This window comes from Falco cherrug, chromosome 8, assembly GCF_023634085.1.
Source record: "Falco cherrug isolate bFalChe1 chromosome 8, bFalChe1.pri, whole genome shotgun sequence".
Taxonomy (NCBI): domain Eukaryota; kingdom Metazoa; phylum Chordata; class Aves; order Falconiformes; family Falconidae; genus Falco; species Falco cherrug.
The window spans coordinates 39,607,929-39,624,185 of record NC_073704.1 but is presented as its reverse complement, the minus strand read 5'-3'; the positions used below and the strand labels follow the sequence as shown (position 1 = coordinate 39,624,185).

General features: G+C 40.3%; 1 protein-coding gene across 1 annotated transcript in view; it reads right to left on the bottom strand.

Annotated features, from left to right (window-relative positions):
- Positions 1 to 15,987, bottom strand: part of LOC114017806 (uncharacterized) — a 66,809-nt gene extending 50,822 nt beyond the window's left edge. The window contains exons 1-4 of the mRNA XM_055718417.1: positions 15,847 to 15,987; positions 14,747 to 14,801; positions 11,211 to 11,278; positions 8,602 to 8,701 (exon numbers count right to left, since the gene is read on the bottom strand). Coding sequence (XP_055574392.1) covers positions 8,602 to 8,701; positions 11,211 to 11,278; positions 14,747 to 14,801; positions 15,847 to 15,987 — 364 coding nt within the window. The remainder of the gene's footprint in view (positions 1 to 8,601; positions 8,702 to 11,210; positions 11,279 to 14,746; positions 14,802 to 15,846) is intronic.
- Between the last annotated feature and the right edge of the window lie 270 nt (positions 15,988 to 16,257).

Genomic DNA, 16,257 nt, shown 5'->3' with positions numbered 1-16,257 from the left:
AGAAACATTTTCCAGGCTTTGGCAGGGGAAGGCGACTGGCCAATAGCTATTCTCCTTCAGCAGAAGCAAAGCAAAACCAGCATCTCCTTTTTTCACATGAGATCAGCTCAAGCTCAACACAGAGAAGGACCACACACCAACTGTTGCTTCAGGACACGAGCCTTAGGAACCAATTCAATGGAAACTTCTAATACCCTTAAAATCATTCAAAAGAAAAGATGCTGATGCTGATGAGGGAAGAAACATTCTTCTTGGCGTCTCTCCATTTCAAATTCTGCTACAGTGACAGTATCTGGATTAGACTCCAGGACAGTATTTCTGAAACAGCAGGAGCCCTGCTTACTGCATCAGTTTTAAATTATAAGCCTTCCAAAGATGTCAACACCACTTTTCTGGAGACTTTCCTGAAATTAAAACACTGAGCTTTTCCCCTGAGCCGTCACAGAATCATATGGATCCGTTGCCCAGTGCCACCATTTGTATTATGATTTGCCTATGTTGGGTCACTGCTACTTCTTCATTTCTGCTCTGTAGTCTGCCTTGCTCTTTGATGTTACTCAGTCACTGTTTCCTTTCCCTTTACTTTTATCTCTGTCCTGGCATTCTTCCTTTAAGCATCCTCTCTACCAGATGGTCTCCATCTCTCCTTCAGAAGTGCCCAAAATATTCCTACTGCCTCCTCTTGATCTTCCCCCAGCAGCAAACCTCTTCATCCTACAGAGCTCAAATACCAATGGGTTTCTCCTCCTTGCTGCTCTGCATCTTTCTCGCACTTTGAAAAGGAATTCATTGGAAGCAGCTAACCTCCCGTCCTCATTATGCACGATGCACTCATTTATAAGAGCTTACCCGGGAGAAAAATTCAGACGGGATACACCCTGGTACAATTGTGTTTTTTCAAGTGGAAGTGCATCTGATGTCTGCGTGCCAAACTGGAGCTCTAGTTTATAAACAGGAGCTCAAACTTTTTCATTTGGAAATCCATATGGATCCTCTAATCTGAAGGTCAAAACAGCTTTCATGAAAGATACTGAAAACAACGATACTTTATATTCACCAGCATAATTCTATAAAGATGGTTCAATATCATAGCATCATCAGAGGATTCAACAAAGTCTCTGTATTATGTATTTTTAAGATGGGGTTTAGAGACTGTAAGATGAGGCTTCAGAAGTTTACAGAGAGAAAAAAAAAAATCTTGTCACAATTTATATCTTCCTAATAGGTCACTGAAACTCTGAGGATAACAACTGCTTTTGCTTGCAGTTGGCAGTACACTATTATCAAGAATAAAGCTCCAGATATTTTCGTGGAAGTACAAGCACTTACTAAATGCAGCAGCATAATAATGTATTATATATTATACAAATACAGCGAGGTAGGATTTGTGTTTGTCTCTTTGTGAAAGAAGAAAACTCTGAAATGACCTTCTGTTCATAAGTTTCTTTGAAAAAGGCTTGGCCTGAAACCACTTCACTGCTATTGATACAGTCTGGGTTTTGTACATAAATCTTAAATGTAAGCATTGCTTCAAAAATAACTAAGCAATCACAAAGCTTTACTTTTCAGATTCAATTGCCTTCAAATCCTTTACTGAAGTCCCCTTGGCACTGTCACTTCAAAATCAGGATAATGCTGTATAGTGTTTCTCAGTTTCAGTAAAACAAAAGCCTTATTGAATAAATATGTGTGAAAATGCTGAAAACAAAACAGTCTCAGCAGTCACCACCTGACCGGCTCACGGTGACCCTCCCTGCTGACCTGTGGGCTCAGCACACGACTTCTTGCCATGTCGCAGCACCATTCAGTTTCACCGTCTTTGTCCTTAAAAACTGTAGCAAAACACACGTTTTCTTCGCAGAAACCTAAAAGCAGGCTTTAGACATCAAGGAACAGCAAGGTGACCTAGGATTTCCATATGCAGGAAGCTGATGATCAAATAATATATCCTTTTTTAATCTGCTTCTTGTGTCATGAATATACAGAAAACCTGGTGGGTTCTAATAATCCCTTAACTCCTGGGTTTGTGAGGAGAGTTTACAATGCTACCACATCACAGAAACGTAAAGGCAGAATGAAAAAAAACTAGTATTTACTATCTGGTGCCTCGTTCTGCTCTCAAAAAGTATGACTCAGGAACAGTTTTCTTTTTTTCCACAAGTCATCTTCCAGTATAGCCTGTGCTTCCCTGCAGTTAAAATATTAGCTCAGCCCCATAGATCCCATTACTGCAGTAAGACAGCAGCGCGTGCCAGCGTCCCAGTGGTCAGGTTGCCCTCTCCTCTCAGGGCCATGTATCCCAGGTGTCCAAGCCACAGAAACTGGAATCACCCAGCAATTAGTTGCTGCCTCTCTGGCACTCAGTATTGGCAGGAGGCACCGGGCTAGCGCTGGTTCACAGCTGACTGCACCAAACAACTACCAGGCAGGATAAAGTCTGCTTGAATTAGATTCGATTTTGCTTTCAAAAAGGTTCTCCCTCTCATTAATTTGCTCCAGCCTTGTATTTCACTTTGCTATCAAAGAGCTGCAATAGTCTTCAAAAGCTCAAAGAACCTCATAAGAAAATATATTTTTGTTAGCAGGTGAAGTAACAGGGTTTTTTAGTTGTGAAAGATTAATTCCAATAAGTTTGCACTAAAAGGCAAGATTCATCAGTTTTATTCCTGACTCTTTAAGTTCATTTAAACTAAAAAAAAAAAAAGGTACCAAGTAATTATTAAAAATCAACTTGATAAGCTACAGAATAAGGAACAAAACATGGGCTGTTTATAAAAAAGTATGAAGAACTGTGAACCCTGTAGGTCAAGTACCAAGAATGAGAGAGACACCAAGTACCCAGAAAAGATGCTGTTTTCTTCTGGAGACTAGAAATATCCATCAGGGATCACAGTACAGACCAACAGTTGGGCTGAGGCACTGCAGTTTTGCTTCACCTGAACACGAGGTGGTCCCAGCTCTGCCTGACACCCTGACACCCATGTACCTGTGAAGCCAGTGCTGGTTTTCCCCCCAGTCATGCATTGCTAAACCCTCCATACCTCATTAAACCCAGTCTGTGACAGCTAGTGCCCAAATCGGGTGTGCAGAGCCCGGGGAGGTGGCCTCAACACAGGCAGGGCAAGGAGGGCAGCCTTGGCTTAATGCTGGGACCGCTACGAATGCCTGACCCTCCTCACTTCACATCACTGTGTGCAGCAGATGTCCAACTCCATGCAGTTGGAAAGGGCAGATAAAAAAAAGGAGTGAATAAACGCTACAAATTGAGGTGGGGTTAGCTCTGCAATATAGGAGATCAGACTAGACAGAAGCAAAAATATTTTTTTCTCAGATTAGAAATGGATAAATGAGAGAGAGAAGGAAGGAAAACACGCAATACAGAAACGAAGATAAGAAAGAAATTGTTCATCTTATGTATGGGAACCAACTGCTGTGCATGTATTTCCTGTGCAATTTTAGTAACTACCCCAAGTTGTTAATCTGAAACACTTTGCAGGAAGTGGACCATCTCTTTAATTTAAAATTTTGTTTGGAACACTACAGGATTTTTAGTTAATTGAGCTAACACACTGGATTCTCGATCTGCACAGCATAAGGGCTACGGCCAGGATTTTCACACATAGATGTAGATGTTTCACTGCAGAATACGACATCTAAGCATTCAAGTTCAATCATTTATATTTGCATACTTACACAGTCTTGTAAGGTAACTGTTTACTGGCAATATCAAGTATAAAATTTCATCCCGGTGACATACGCGTTACTGTGGACATACAATCATCCACCACAGTTAGCCAGGGTGAGCATACACTAAGCCCAAAAGTAAAGGCTATTTCCAAATTAATTAATATAAAAACAAATAACCTGTAAACTAAGGTGACTGTTTGTTCATAAATTAACACAGAACAGCCTGGCGGGAATGCAATGTGTGCAGTTTTCACACATGGCAAAAGTTTGCCAGTGCTTGTATCCTTTACAAGGTGAAGGCTATGTTACCAACAAGCACGTTTTCATCTGGCCTTCGACTTCAAAATAACAGTAAAAATCAAACACAAACAGTTATTTTCTTTCTTTTGGGATTTGGCACATGTGTTATAACAGACATAGATGGAAACCTCTAAAATAAATTAAGAAATGTACTTGTCAGTTTATTAATCAAAGTTTACCTGCTTCACATTACATGGAGACAAATTAAACAAGCTACCATGGTACTCAGAAAACATCTGCTAACAAAGTCAGAAGTAATGATAAACAAACTTGAGTTCCCTTTGTGGTTGATTTCCATCCAGCTGCATTTAATTATAAAAGAGCTATCAAAGAAAGCTCCCCATTAGCAGCTAATTCAGAATGACTTCAGAAGAAAATCCCAGATCCTCCAGTGATATCTTCCCAACAACTTTCTCATCTCTGCAAGTGATTGAGAAGAGCTGAATCAGACCAGTTTAGTGATCAGTCCTCCCACTAACTATTGGAATAAAATGAGGATGATCTATCTTTTCACTACCTGTGATCGTCTGTTTTCAAAGCACTCTTGTTGGTAGGACCTCCACGATCTAGCAGTCTCTTTTGTGGGCAATCTCTGCCAAAAACATCAGTGCCAAAGAGCAAGACAGAGGTAACTTTGAAAATTACTGTATGCATTTTCTAAAGCAGAGCATCTGCTGATATCACTGAGAATATTTGTTGCTACAAGCTTTTTAATAATGCCTCTTTGACTTCGGTATTTCTCACAATGAGATTAAAGGTGTAGTAATTAATAAATATCTAATTCTGGTTTACATCAGTCAGGAATTTTTGTGTTGATATAGCTAGAGGTCTGTGTAGTCCCAGACTGATGTTCTGAACCAGCATGGCCACACCTGAATGTTATTAAAGTATAGCAGCCACTGGAAAAAAAAAAAAAAATAAAAGCAAATACATCAGGGTTTCTCTGTTACTCCTTAGATTGAGAATTTTTGGTAATTCTATGGACAGGCAACCTGTCCATCAAACCAAAAAAAAGTGAAAATTTTGCAATGCACCCAGAACTACCAACAATTTTTATAAAACTCCATTAATTCCAGCAATAACCATGATTCCCCAAAAGGGCTCTGTGTACACCGTGTGGTAACGCACAAGCAACTTGTAACATTTTTCCATTAGAAGGTTTGGATAATGGCAAGGAGACAAGTACAATAAATCATTGAATGATTTTTGGTTTTTTCCTCTCTTATTCTTTTTCTTTAAGACAGTAATGGGTGATTCTTCCCTGAAACCTAGCTGCTATCTGGCCAGCAAGCAAATATGAAATCAAAAACCCAGTGTGCCAGATATGCACAGCTGTATTTGTGCTTCTGCAGCTCCCAGAGGAAAGCACACCACATGTCGGTTACTTGACTTAGGGTGGGTTGGTGAGGTGTAAGTTAAAAGGGCAGCTGTACACTCTGGGAAATTTTCCAGATTCATTTTCCACCAATTGCTTTAACAATGCCACAAGCAACAGTGAAGAGGTAGGGATGCTGGGTAACACAGGTAGAAAATAAGAAAACTTTTCCTACAGCTTATTTCTTATTTGGTCCCCAGGCTCTCTTGAAAAATCTGTAGGCACTTTATAGAGGATTTTTTCCTTGCAAGAATAAAGGGGTTGGCTCCAATTGCTGCTATTCTAAGAGGTTAAGGGAAGAAAAGACATTATAATATATCCACATGGTAATCAACCAAGGTTTCGTGTAACTATTCCTGTTGATGTGGTTGTTCCTGGCTCTTCTAGAAAACAGTTTATTGGTGTACCTGGCCTAGAAGTTTGAGAGCCGAAGGAAGAAAATGATAACACAGTTTAACAGACCCTTTGTTTACGTAAACATCCATCCACAATCTGTGTCTGACAGGGTGAACATACGGCTTTAATTTTACCCTTGGCACATGGATCAAACAATGTTGCCAATATCTATTGTTCTCCTCATAACAATATGCCTGGTGGTTTCAACATATCCTCTCCATTAGCTGGCTTCAGATCAAGCATTACTGTGTATGTGCTTGTGTCTTCATAAAACTGGAATATGGATAATTTTTTTCTTCTTCTTTGTACCAAATGTGTAAGAAGGAACACAGTTGAGAATGGTGGTCAACCATCCCTGTGAGTCATGAGAACAGCTCGCTTCATGGCAGAGCCGACACGCGGGTGGGAAAAGGGGTTGGATTGGATTTGCAAAGCCCTGGCCATAGAGCTCAATTTTTTTTCAAAAACCAGAGGAAGTGGTGAGTCAGATCCTTATCCCATTTTATCTGAGCTTTAGCAAACCTTTCTGGATTTGATCCATTTCTGATCTGCTTGAGCCCTGCTCTGGAGCATCCACACACTAGGTAGCTGTGAGAAAGGTGGTTTGGGTTGCTTTTTCTTGCTGCGTCCCCCCTCCCCTCCTTACTTTTTCAGTTTCACTAGATCTCTACTTGCTGCAGAAGACTATGATAATGCTCTTTTTCTTTCATAAATATGCAGCTTCTGTAGAGGCAGCATAACAGAGGAGATTTGGGGGTCTGGGGAAAGGCACAAGAAGAAACCTCAGATGGGCTTACTGAGCCAGAGTAGCTTGTCATCTCCATGCTAATCTTCTCAGCTCCTGCCTCAGCCGCTGGATCAGCAGCACTGCTTTCTTATGTTTCCAGCAGCAATCAAACTTGACATTTCTCCTCTACATTGTGCTGCATTTCAGCCTGTACTCACAAATGTTTGGTCCAAAATTCACTTAAGTCAATGGAAGGCATCTCATTGCCTTGAATATACTTTGGATCTGGCACCTTCTTCCCACCTGATCAATAACCCCTGACTTATATTTGTGAAATTGGTGAGAAAAATCCAGCCTTCTGATTTCTCTGGTGCCATTTCACAGTAATGGAGAATCTTTCACTAAAAAAAAATATCACTTAGTAAAGACAGCAACTATATTTGAGCCATTCAGGGAACTTACGGCATGTTTGGTGGTTTCTATGTCCATGATATTTTGTTTTTGAAGGCTGATACATGATATTCAAGAGGGACTGGCTGGGAAGAGTTGATGGTACCCCAGCCATTTGTCCTGCCCGGACCAGAAAGCCACTGCTGTGGGAGGCAGCGTTCCGACACCTTTGGGTGCTCCGAGACCCTACGTGTAGCATAAAAATGCAAGTGAAGGCTTGTGGGAGCGTGGGGAAGGAGGCAGCTCCAGGAGATAACACAGTGGCGATTAGCATCACCAAAAATAGGGATCTGCAGGCCTTTTTTTCCCCATGCTCTCATGATCCTCCTCCTCACTGGAAGTAGTAATCTCAAAAAGCTTTGGTTTTTATTCAGTATTTCTGTTTTCTTCCTACTGCACAGTTTCTCACTTCTCTGTTTCTCCCCGACTTCAACATTTTACCTTCTGAATGTGCTGAATCTAAGCCCAGTGCTCTGAATGATTTCACTGACCCTGTAATGCTGCATACCAGCACAGATACATATCTTTTAGGTTTACTTTTATCTATGCTAATTTTCCTTCCCCCTCACATTTGCAAGTAGAGAGCAACTGCAAGGTTTCCTGCGCATCACAGGCTACAATTTAAGGAGTTTAAGAAGAATTAGTCTGGATGCTGCTTGTGCACTCATATATATGCAGCACAGCTTTCAGTCTCTTCGCTACACGTGTGCTTCAGCCTGTTCTCAACTGTCAGAGCGCTAACATTTCTCTATAAACTGATTCATTAAGACTATCAGAATGCAATTATCTCTGCTGTGCAGAACAAATGGAGGTTTTCCCCCAGTAATGGCATGGCAAGAGACAGAGAAAAGGGGGTAGAAAACCGCTTCTTTTATTTTTGGAATTACTGTTTTTCTTAGAAAGCCAAAGCAGTTCTAGCATTGCTCTGAACACCCTGGGAAGCCTAACAGTGACAGCCAAGTCATAAGCCTTAATGCCTGAACCCACGTAGAAACAGAATCCTTCCTTCAATAAATCATGTAGTTTCTGTATTGTTCTAAGTTTTTTGGGTCAAAATAAAGCTAAAGAAGTGGTTCCCCACAAAAACACCTGCAGAAGTTGGGAAGGCTGGGAGTCAGCAGGAGAACAGACATGTATGATTTAAGCCTTATGGGGAAAAAACCCCATGCATTAACCTCGAAATTGTCTAATACCACAAATATGAATTTATTATACAATTAATTACCGTACTTGAAGTGACACTCATTGATTCATGATATTTTGTCTAATTCTCTATTGTGTATGAAAATGCAATATATTGTAATGTAAATTGCAGCTATTACTTTAAACGCCAATTAAATCAAGGAGTTTTGACAAATGTAACTATAGACCAATTACTTTTTTGCCAGTATTTTATGTCAGAAGTTTGTCAATTTTACTATCACTCTGGTTTCATACTGAAGTAGCAAATTATCACCATAAAAATCCTTTTGTCCCAAATCCACACAGTTAGTTTTAAAAATGCTTTATCCTTCCTGGCTATTGTCACATTAAACACAGGACATAATTTGAGTTTAAATGCAGGGAAAAATCAAGAACACAGCTGTCCCCACAAACACATGGGTCAAGCAGCAGAGTTACAACAGGGTTGCATTTCACTTGCCTCTCCTGTCTGTGTCCAGCTTACCCTCAGCAGTTTCTGGAGCTCTGCTCGGGGCAGGTTTGGAGGCATCTCTGGAAAGAAGGTTTCTAACCAGACATCCCTGGCAAACTCCAGAAAAGACCTGCTAGTAAGGGAATTAAAGCAATATTAAGCCAAACTGAAGCAAATGCTGGCTTATAATTAACATAGCATTGTCAAAGATACCTCATAGTTTAATTTTAGTGTGGAAAATATGGTATCTCAGATACCATGATATGGGTGTTTGTTCACAGCCACTGTACCTGTCAACTATTATTATATTGATGCCGCTGTGTTCCCTGAACTGTTTTGATTTCTTAACAAGAAGAGAATTTTCTCTGATGCGCCATCTGTAAGGTACAGTTTACCAAAGGAAAACTTTATCTCAAATTTTTAATAATTTTCTGTCAATTCCAATAAAAACTGATATATTTTTATAATACTTACAAAATAATAGCAAATGTGACTCACCACATGTGCCACTATTTCATTTGATATTCCTCTTCTCCCACTGACTTCTCTCTCCAGCACAAAATGCAATTTAAATGTCAACTTGAACTAAAAAAGTTACATTCCTGTGGAGATTGCTAGTATCTCATACAATCTCAAATAATTCAGCTTCTTTCCAATCCTTTACCTATTTTTTTTCTATTTTAGTATCTCATTGTGCAGGTTCTAAAAATAACAAATGGTGGACGGGATAAAGTAATGCACAGTTTGTTTACATTTAAGTGACAGGACAAAATGTCCTTTAATGCCTAAAAAGGGATGGTCCCAGTCCGTCACAGGATCCAAAGTTCATGTATGGAATATACCAGCACACACTAAAGGATTAGGACGTCTTTAGCAATGCCACTGCTAGCTGCATAAAATGAGGAATATAATCCAAGGGGGAAAATGGTAGGAACAGAAAAAGTAGGAAGGATATTTATTTTATATTTAGCATCTGCTTGCCAGTCAAGTTCATAGGCAGTATAGGAGGTGTGGGTCTGCTTTGTTCTGCCAGGAGTCTTTATGCTTGGGAGATTCATTAAAGATTGTGAGGATATTTAGTCTTATATTTTGGATTTAGACCTTGCTAAGACTTGCAAGTTCCCCTAGGAAAGCTGTCATCCCTATGTAGGGATGTTTGCAGTCTCCACAAAGGTCCTTTTCATTGGGGCAGAACCACAGTTGCTGGGCACAAGCACCACCAGCACCACAGTGCTCAGCTCGACTCTCCCTCCTGGGATGTGGCACAGGAGGGGTTTTCAGCTCAAGCTCACTATCATACAGTCAGGAAACAGTGACAGCAACCAAGTGTCCTGCCTTAATGCTAGAGTTCAAACCCCTTCTTTCACTGCTAAATCTGTACACGTCTTTTTCACTTCCATAAAAATGCCTTATTCATAAAGCCAGAGAATTTGCATCACCTTTCTTGCCTAAAGATCATTTTTTCTCTGCACTTCCTAGGAAGACTGCTGAATGTCATTCTCCACTCCCCAAAACGTTGTGAAACAGGCATGGGAAAACAGCTTTGTCTGCTGACATCAGTTAGACGTCAAAAAGTTTAGTGCTGGGAAAACTAAGCCCTGAGACTTAGCCCTAATCTCTGTGTCTTAGTTCCCTAAGTGCAACACTACTAGCGCTCACCAGTTTGTGAGGACATACAATAAAGACTGAGACAACTGGTTCCTCCGTGACTGGCATCACAGAATTAACTTGGACTGTTCCACTTAAGCAGAAATAAGGCAAAAATGACTGTGGTATTGCAGCGCTTTGCAGATTCGTTCCTGCCTGATTTAGGATGGAGTTGTCTTAGAATAAATGTAAATTAGAGGCCAAATTTGCCAAAGACACCAAAAGCACCACAAAATGTAGGAAGCACAGCCTAGGGGTCAGAAGGAACTCAAGGCTCACCTGGGATAGCCATGTAAACCAACTGCTGGAAGAGGCATCTGGAAAAATGCCTTCACCAGGAGTTTTCAGCCAACCTGCCTGGGCCTTTCAACCCTTCTGAAGAGAGAATGTTGTTATAGACACACAAAAAATCCAGCTGTGCCACAGCAGATTTCCAGGGTCTTGACGGTATCTGCAGTGATGGGCAAAGACCTGCCATAGAGAGGTGTGCCACGGGAGATTTTCAGAACTATTTTCTAGTGAAACTATTGAAAATATGGGCTAGAGTCAAGTTCTATGTATTGACACTGACTACAGGGGCTGTTAGCACAACCGAAAGCTCAACTCTTCCTTTCTTTCTCTGGAAATCTCTGCATCACCCGCTGTTGTCATGGAACTTCAGCAGCAAACAGGCAAAGACCTCATTAACTCCCCGATTTCGACTCATTCCTGTGGCCAAACCCATCCTTCGCACTGCACGGGGGATGACCCTGCAGGAAAGCATTTTTGGGTGACATTTTTTTTCTCAGGATCTGACCCTAGATTTGATAAAAAGAGATGTATTTAAGTTGCCTTGGTTCTGTTTAGATCAAGAGCCCCAAAATAGGCTCCATCACTGTATTAAGACTCTGGATCTTGATTAGGCTTGCACAAGCATTTAAGTTAGTGCAACTTGTAGAAGCTTCAGGAAAGAGTACTTTCACCAAGTGAGCAACAGGTATGCTGATTAAACTTACCTTTCCTTTTCCAGGACAGCCACAGAGCTCTGTGTTCTGCCTTACCACACTTCCATCCAAATTCCCCCCTATTAGAAAGGATGCAGAGAGAGAGTTTCCATGGATTTGTTTCAAGGAATAAAGGTTTAAAAGGCAAAAGAAGAGACAAATAGTGCAACTCCAGCTCTGGTAAGTGGATTTCATTGACCTGTTTTTTTAAAAAAAGTATATATAAAGGCAGGCAAAACCCCACTGTCAGCTGCACAGCACGTCTGTGGGGTAGAGTAGGTGCAAATCAGTAAAGCACTGCTCTCAGATTAGCATCTCTGCTGCTCTGATGATCATATAAAAAGTGAAATCAGATAACCAGCAATAAATCAAACCTAATATGTAAATATTAGGCACTGATTCTACATATTATCACAGGCTGTTCAAGACTAATGGTGGCAGAGGGAAGCTCTCCTGCAGCCCCTGTATATTTCAGGGGTTCCTAGGGTTGCTCTGCTCCGCACCTCATACTGCACCATACATACCTTGCAGAGGTGTTAGAGACCGTAATTAATTACCATTTGTAGAACTCACTGAGATTGTCAAAGAAAGGCACTAGAGAGCAAGTGGCATTATAAATTATTACACTTGAAATCATTCAAACTCTTCAGCCTTCCACTGCTCGCCTTCTCACAAACTTGAAGCATTTCCTTTTTTTCTCCTGAAATAAAATTTGCCCTCTTGACACAGAGAAACCATTAGAGAGGCTGTATTTACAAGCACCTAACAGTATTTTCTCAAGTTTATTTTGACATTGACTTTTAATCAACATGATGATGATTGAAAAAGCTAGTCCAACATTTCACTAAAAAAGGAATATTAAAAGTACATTGATTGTGTCTACAAAGATATGCAATTAAAAAGTATGAGTGCTGTTATTTAACACTTGACTTTATTTGTTTTGAACTCTTGTGGCCCTGTTGTGTACATGGTTAAATGCGCAATGCTGTGTGTTTCAAGTAAATCGTCTGTAAGCAATTTTATATTTTAATGAAAATAATTACAGTTTGAGTAATATGAAGTGTATCTGAAGTATAACCCCTGATGCTACTTCCCCAGAATTAGCTGTGATATAAATTATCATGATTTATTATGGTTACTCTGTGCTTTATGTGTTTATAGGGGATCCTGGCTAGCAGTGATGATTCTTAACTAACAAAGAATTGCATTTCGAAAGCAATTTTTTCTTGGATCTCATCTGTAATTCTTCCACAAAAGTGATATGATTTAACTATGCTGCAGTATGTGATATTGCAAAGATGGCATTATTGTGCTGTCATTTTGACAGCTTACTTTAATTTACACCATTTAATGGGTGAATGCATTTTTTAAAAAATCTGGTGTTATTCTTTCTTAATATACCATATGCCATCGATCCCACATACACTTCTTTGCATAAGCGCACCAAATTATACAGTGGTATAAAGCAACCTATGTGTCATATACAACCTGTCTTTTGAGTGACACATCTGAAGCTGAGGTCCTGTCTGTTCAAGGATACTGTGGGTCCTATGACATTTCTGAGTCCCGAGCTGAAACACGTGATGCAGTACTTTGTGTACTGATTAGCATCTGTCCACCTCAGAGACAGGCACTTCTCAGATGCACTGTACAAAAATAAATTTATAAAAGTAATTTGCCTTGCTAAAAGCAAGACTATAGAGAATGTAAAGATTATTATAATTAAATTACTGCAAAAGCTAATATCTGCAGCAGCTGGTTTCATATGCAACCACTATTTTAAACTATTTTGTCAAACCCTTCCAGTTCCTAACACGTTTTTCCATCTAATGATAACTACCCATCAGTACATGCAAAGGTTGGACAATCATTCCCTTTGTCTTCTTCTGGGGAGGGCAGCCCAATCATTCCTCTGGTAAGGGAATTACAGGGTCATCTCCAAAGGGAACAAAGAATACACCGGTCTGACCCAGGCCCAGCCCCACCTGTCCCATAAACGAACACCTCAGCTCAACAGAGCTTCCACATGCAAAATCCTTTATTTAAGCAACTTTTCTAAAGGAGACAGACACTCAGGCTACTCGTATTTCAAACTGCTTAGAAGTTGCGCAGCTACATAGGATGCCACTAAGCTCAAGAGACCAAGCCCTCCTTCTCAGGAGGGCCCATTACCCCGGGTTCATGTACTTTTCAGATGTGAAAACATCTACAGGGCTTCCATGTCACACCTGTCTTTTATCTGTCTTGCTTGGACCTGTCCACAAAAACCTTTGTCGATGTGCTTAGCAGAGCCTGAAGTCCTGGCACAGGAGTAATCTCTGAAGACTTCAGCAAATCTGCTGTGGGACGTTATGTCAGTGGGGGAAAATTTCATGGTGCCTTTGGGAAGCAGTCTGATTTAAAGAAAAACAATTTCATGACAGGGTTTAAAGCAAGCTGATGATACCTTCAGAACTTAGCTTTATTTGGTAGACTTTTTTTCCACTTTCCAAGGACACCTAAGAGTTAAATAAGTTAAAACTACAGTAAAAAAAAAAAAAAAAAAAAAAAAAAAAAGCCTCGTCATTCTATTTTCCTGTTACAAATATTATTTTTGGACAGGAATGCTGCAAACAAAAATGCAGTAAGAGCTAAAGGTTTTCAGTAGGAGGTATCCAAGGTTGAAAAGGATTTTGCTGACGTGAACTAAAGAAATACAGCATACCTTTATACTTACTTAGCTCTTTGATGTTATACATGATACCCAGTATGGCATTACAACCAACAGTACATGTCATAAAAATACAAAGATTCCATGTGGAGTAAACCTGCAGTGAATTAATACCTCTGTAAAGGTGTATCCTGTGATGTATTAAGCTATCCTTACTTCAAATTCCAGCTCACATGCTCTCTACAACTCACATGACCGAGAACATGTAAATGTTCTGGCAGAACCAGTTTAAATTCCATCACACTGACTACCAGCACATTTGGAATAAGAAAACACACGAGATATTTAGAAAATTATGTGCTTATTCATAAATGTTAATTATTGTGGAAAAATAAATAATTCCTTTTTTTTTTTTTAATGATAATTTAAGGCATTAGCATGCTGACTCACCTAAAAAACTGTTAGGAATTTTGTATGAGCAGAAATTAAGTATTTGCACATAACCAAGAAACAGATATTGACAACTGACACTTGCTTCCAGCACCTACTGAAAATTATCAAGATTTTAAATTATCTTCAGATGCCTATTAAGAAAGCTGCAGACCATTGAACAACAGATCAAAACACGGACGCAAACGTGATTTTTTTTTTTTTTTTTTAGGAGACATCTCTGAGATAGGATTTAGCAGTTTCATTGGGCTTTGTTGTAGAGGTACAGAAGCTACATCTTTTAAATCTCTGGTAAAAGTCCTACAGTGTGGAAGTGGCAATGGACTCCAGCTCCCCCCCCCTCCAGTGTGAAAGAAGAGATGAGAAACTTTACAAGTTGGATGTGTGGCCCCTTGACCTGCGTGATACTGGATAACCCTCTGCATTGTCAAGCAACGGATCATCTTACCTGCTGCTGGGTGGAAAGGACACTTGCCTGTCTCTGAGACAGACCTCCTCCCATCCTACTTAACCTATGGAAGGAAGGAAAAAAAAAAAAAAAAAAAAAGGTGGGGGGGAACCCAACAAAAGAAATAACCAAAAAACAGGATGAAGAGAAAATTTCTAGACAATTGAAGGCAAAACCGAAAATATTTCCCAAACCAGCCTTGAAAAGGCAAATTTCTAGGCACTTCCACTCCTCTTTCAGGGTAGGAATGGAGCTCTGGAAAACATACAGCAGGCTTCGAGGCCCTGAGGGAAAGGAGAGTGTTTCTGGACACCAAGAAATGCACTGAAGCAGACTGGTATGGAATCATATTCATTTCTGATGGATTTAGTTGGTCAGCCCTTTTCCTCCTTCCATACAACACAGGCACGCTGATCTATAGCACGCACATATGGACACCAGCATATAGGCAGCAAATGCCAGATATAGTAAGAGTAAATTTAAGAGGTTATAAATGTTTTTTCATAATACTGTGTATTCAATATTGTCACTAATGTAAGAGTCCACAGACACAATTTGAAAGCTTTTCTCCTCTCTTATGCAACCATAACATAATGAAGGAAAATCACTTCAATTCAACTTAGTAATGGCTTTGCTCACTGTCATTAGAAGGTGATTAAAAAGGCAAAACAACTTCCAATTTGAATCTCTAAGGAGAACGACTGCCATAGTCAAAATTAGTTAAAAAGGTTCATCCCTGCCATTTGGTCGTAAAAAGGCAAAACGTTTTGAGGGGGAAGGAGGACATGGAAGAGAGGATGAGGAGGACCATGACACTGTTGGTACAACATAGTCCCTGTCACACCGAGGGGGAGACTGAGGCCTTGTGAAATCAGTGCTATATCACCTCTACAGCTGTGTCCAGCCCCCTCTTTGTGGTTTCAAACAAAAATCTAGCATTATGCATCTGCAACGAGCCTGCCACAGAAGCTTTTTGTTCAAAGGGATGATGAGATTCACTTTATCAGCTAACACTACAGTCCTGTCTAATGTGGCACAGGGGGACTGCCTTAAAAACATTCTGAATTTCTTTTTATGCCACCCACATACGCAGTCATTACTTTGCTGTCCTGAAAGACAAAACTGCGTGTGGCTTGGGTGTACTGCAGACCATCTCTACCCCTTGCACTGCTGGTGGAAGTCTGTGGAGGAATAACACCGTCAGCCGGTCGTTCCATCAGCTGTGAGGCTGCCAAGTGCATGGAGCCGGATTTCCCCACGGCCTGCCTTCCCTTTTCGGCACGGAGCTTAGTGCACTGAGTGCATTTTGGGTGTTCGTCTCAGTAAAAAAACCTGGCCACAAGATTTAGAATCAAAGGCACTGAGTTTCCAACCCTGCTGAAAATCTGGCACTTGCTGAGATGTCGGAGTACTTATGGTCAAAATATGGCCATAATCACTAAAATATACAATTGCAGTTCATAATCGACAGTATTTGCTCACACAAATAGTTTCATTGACTTCAGTCGCAA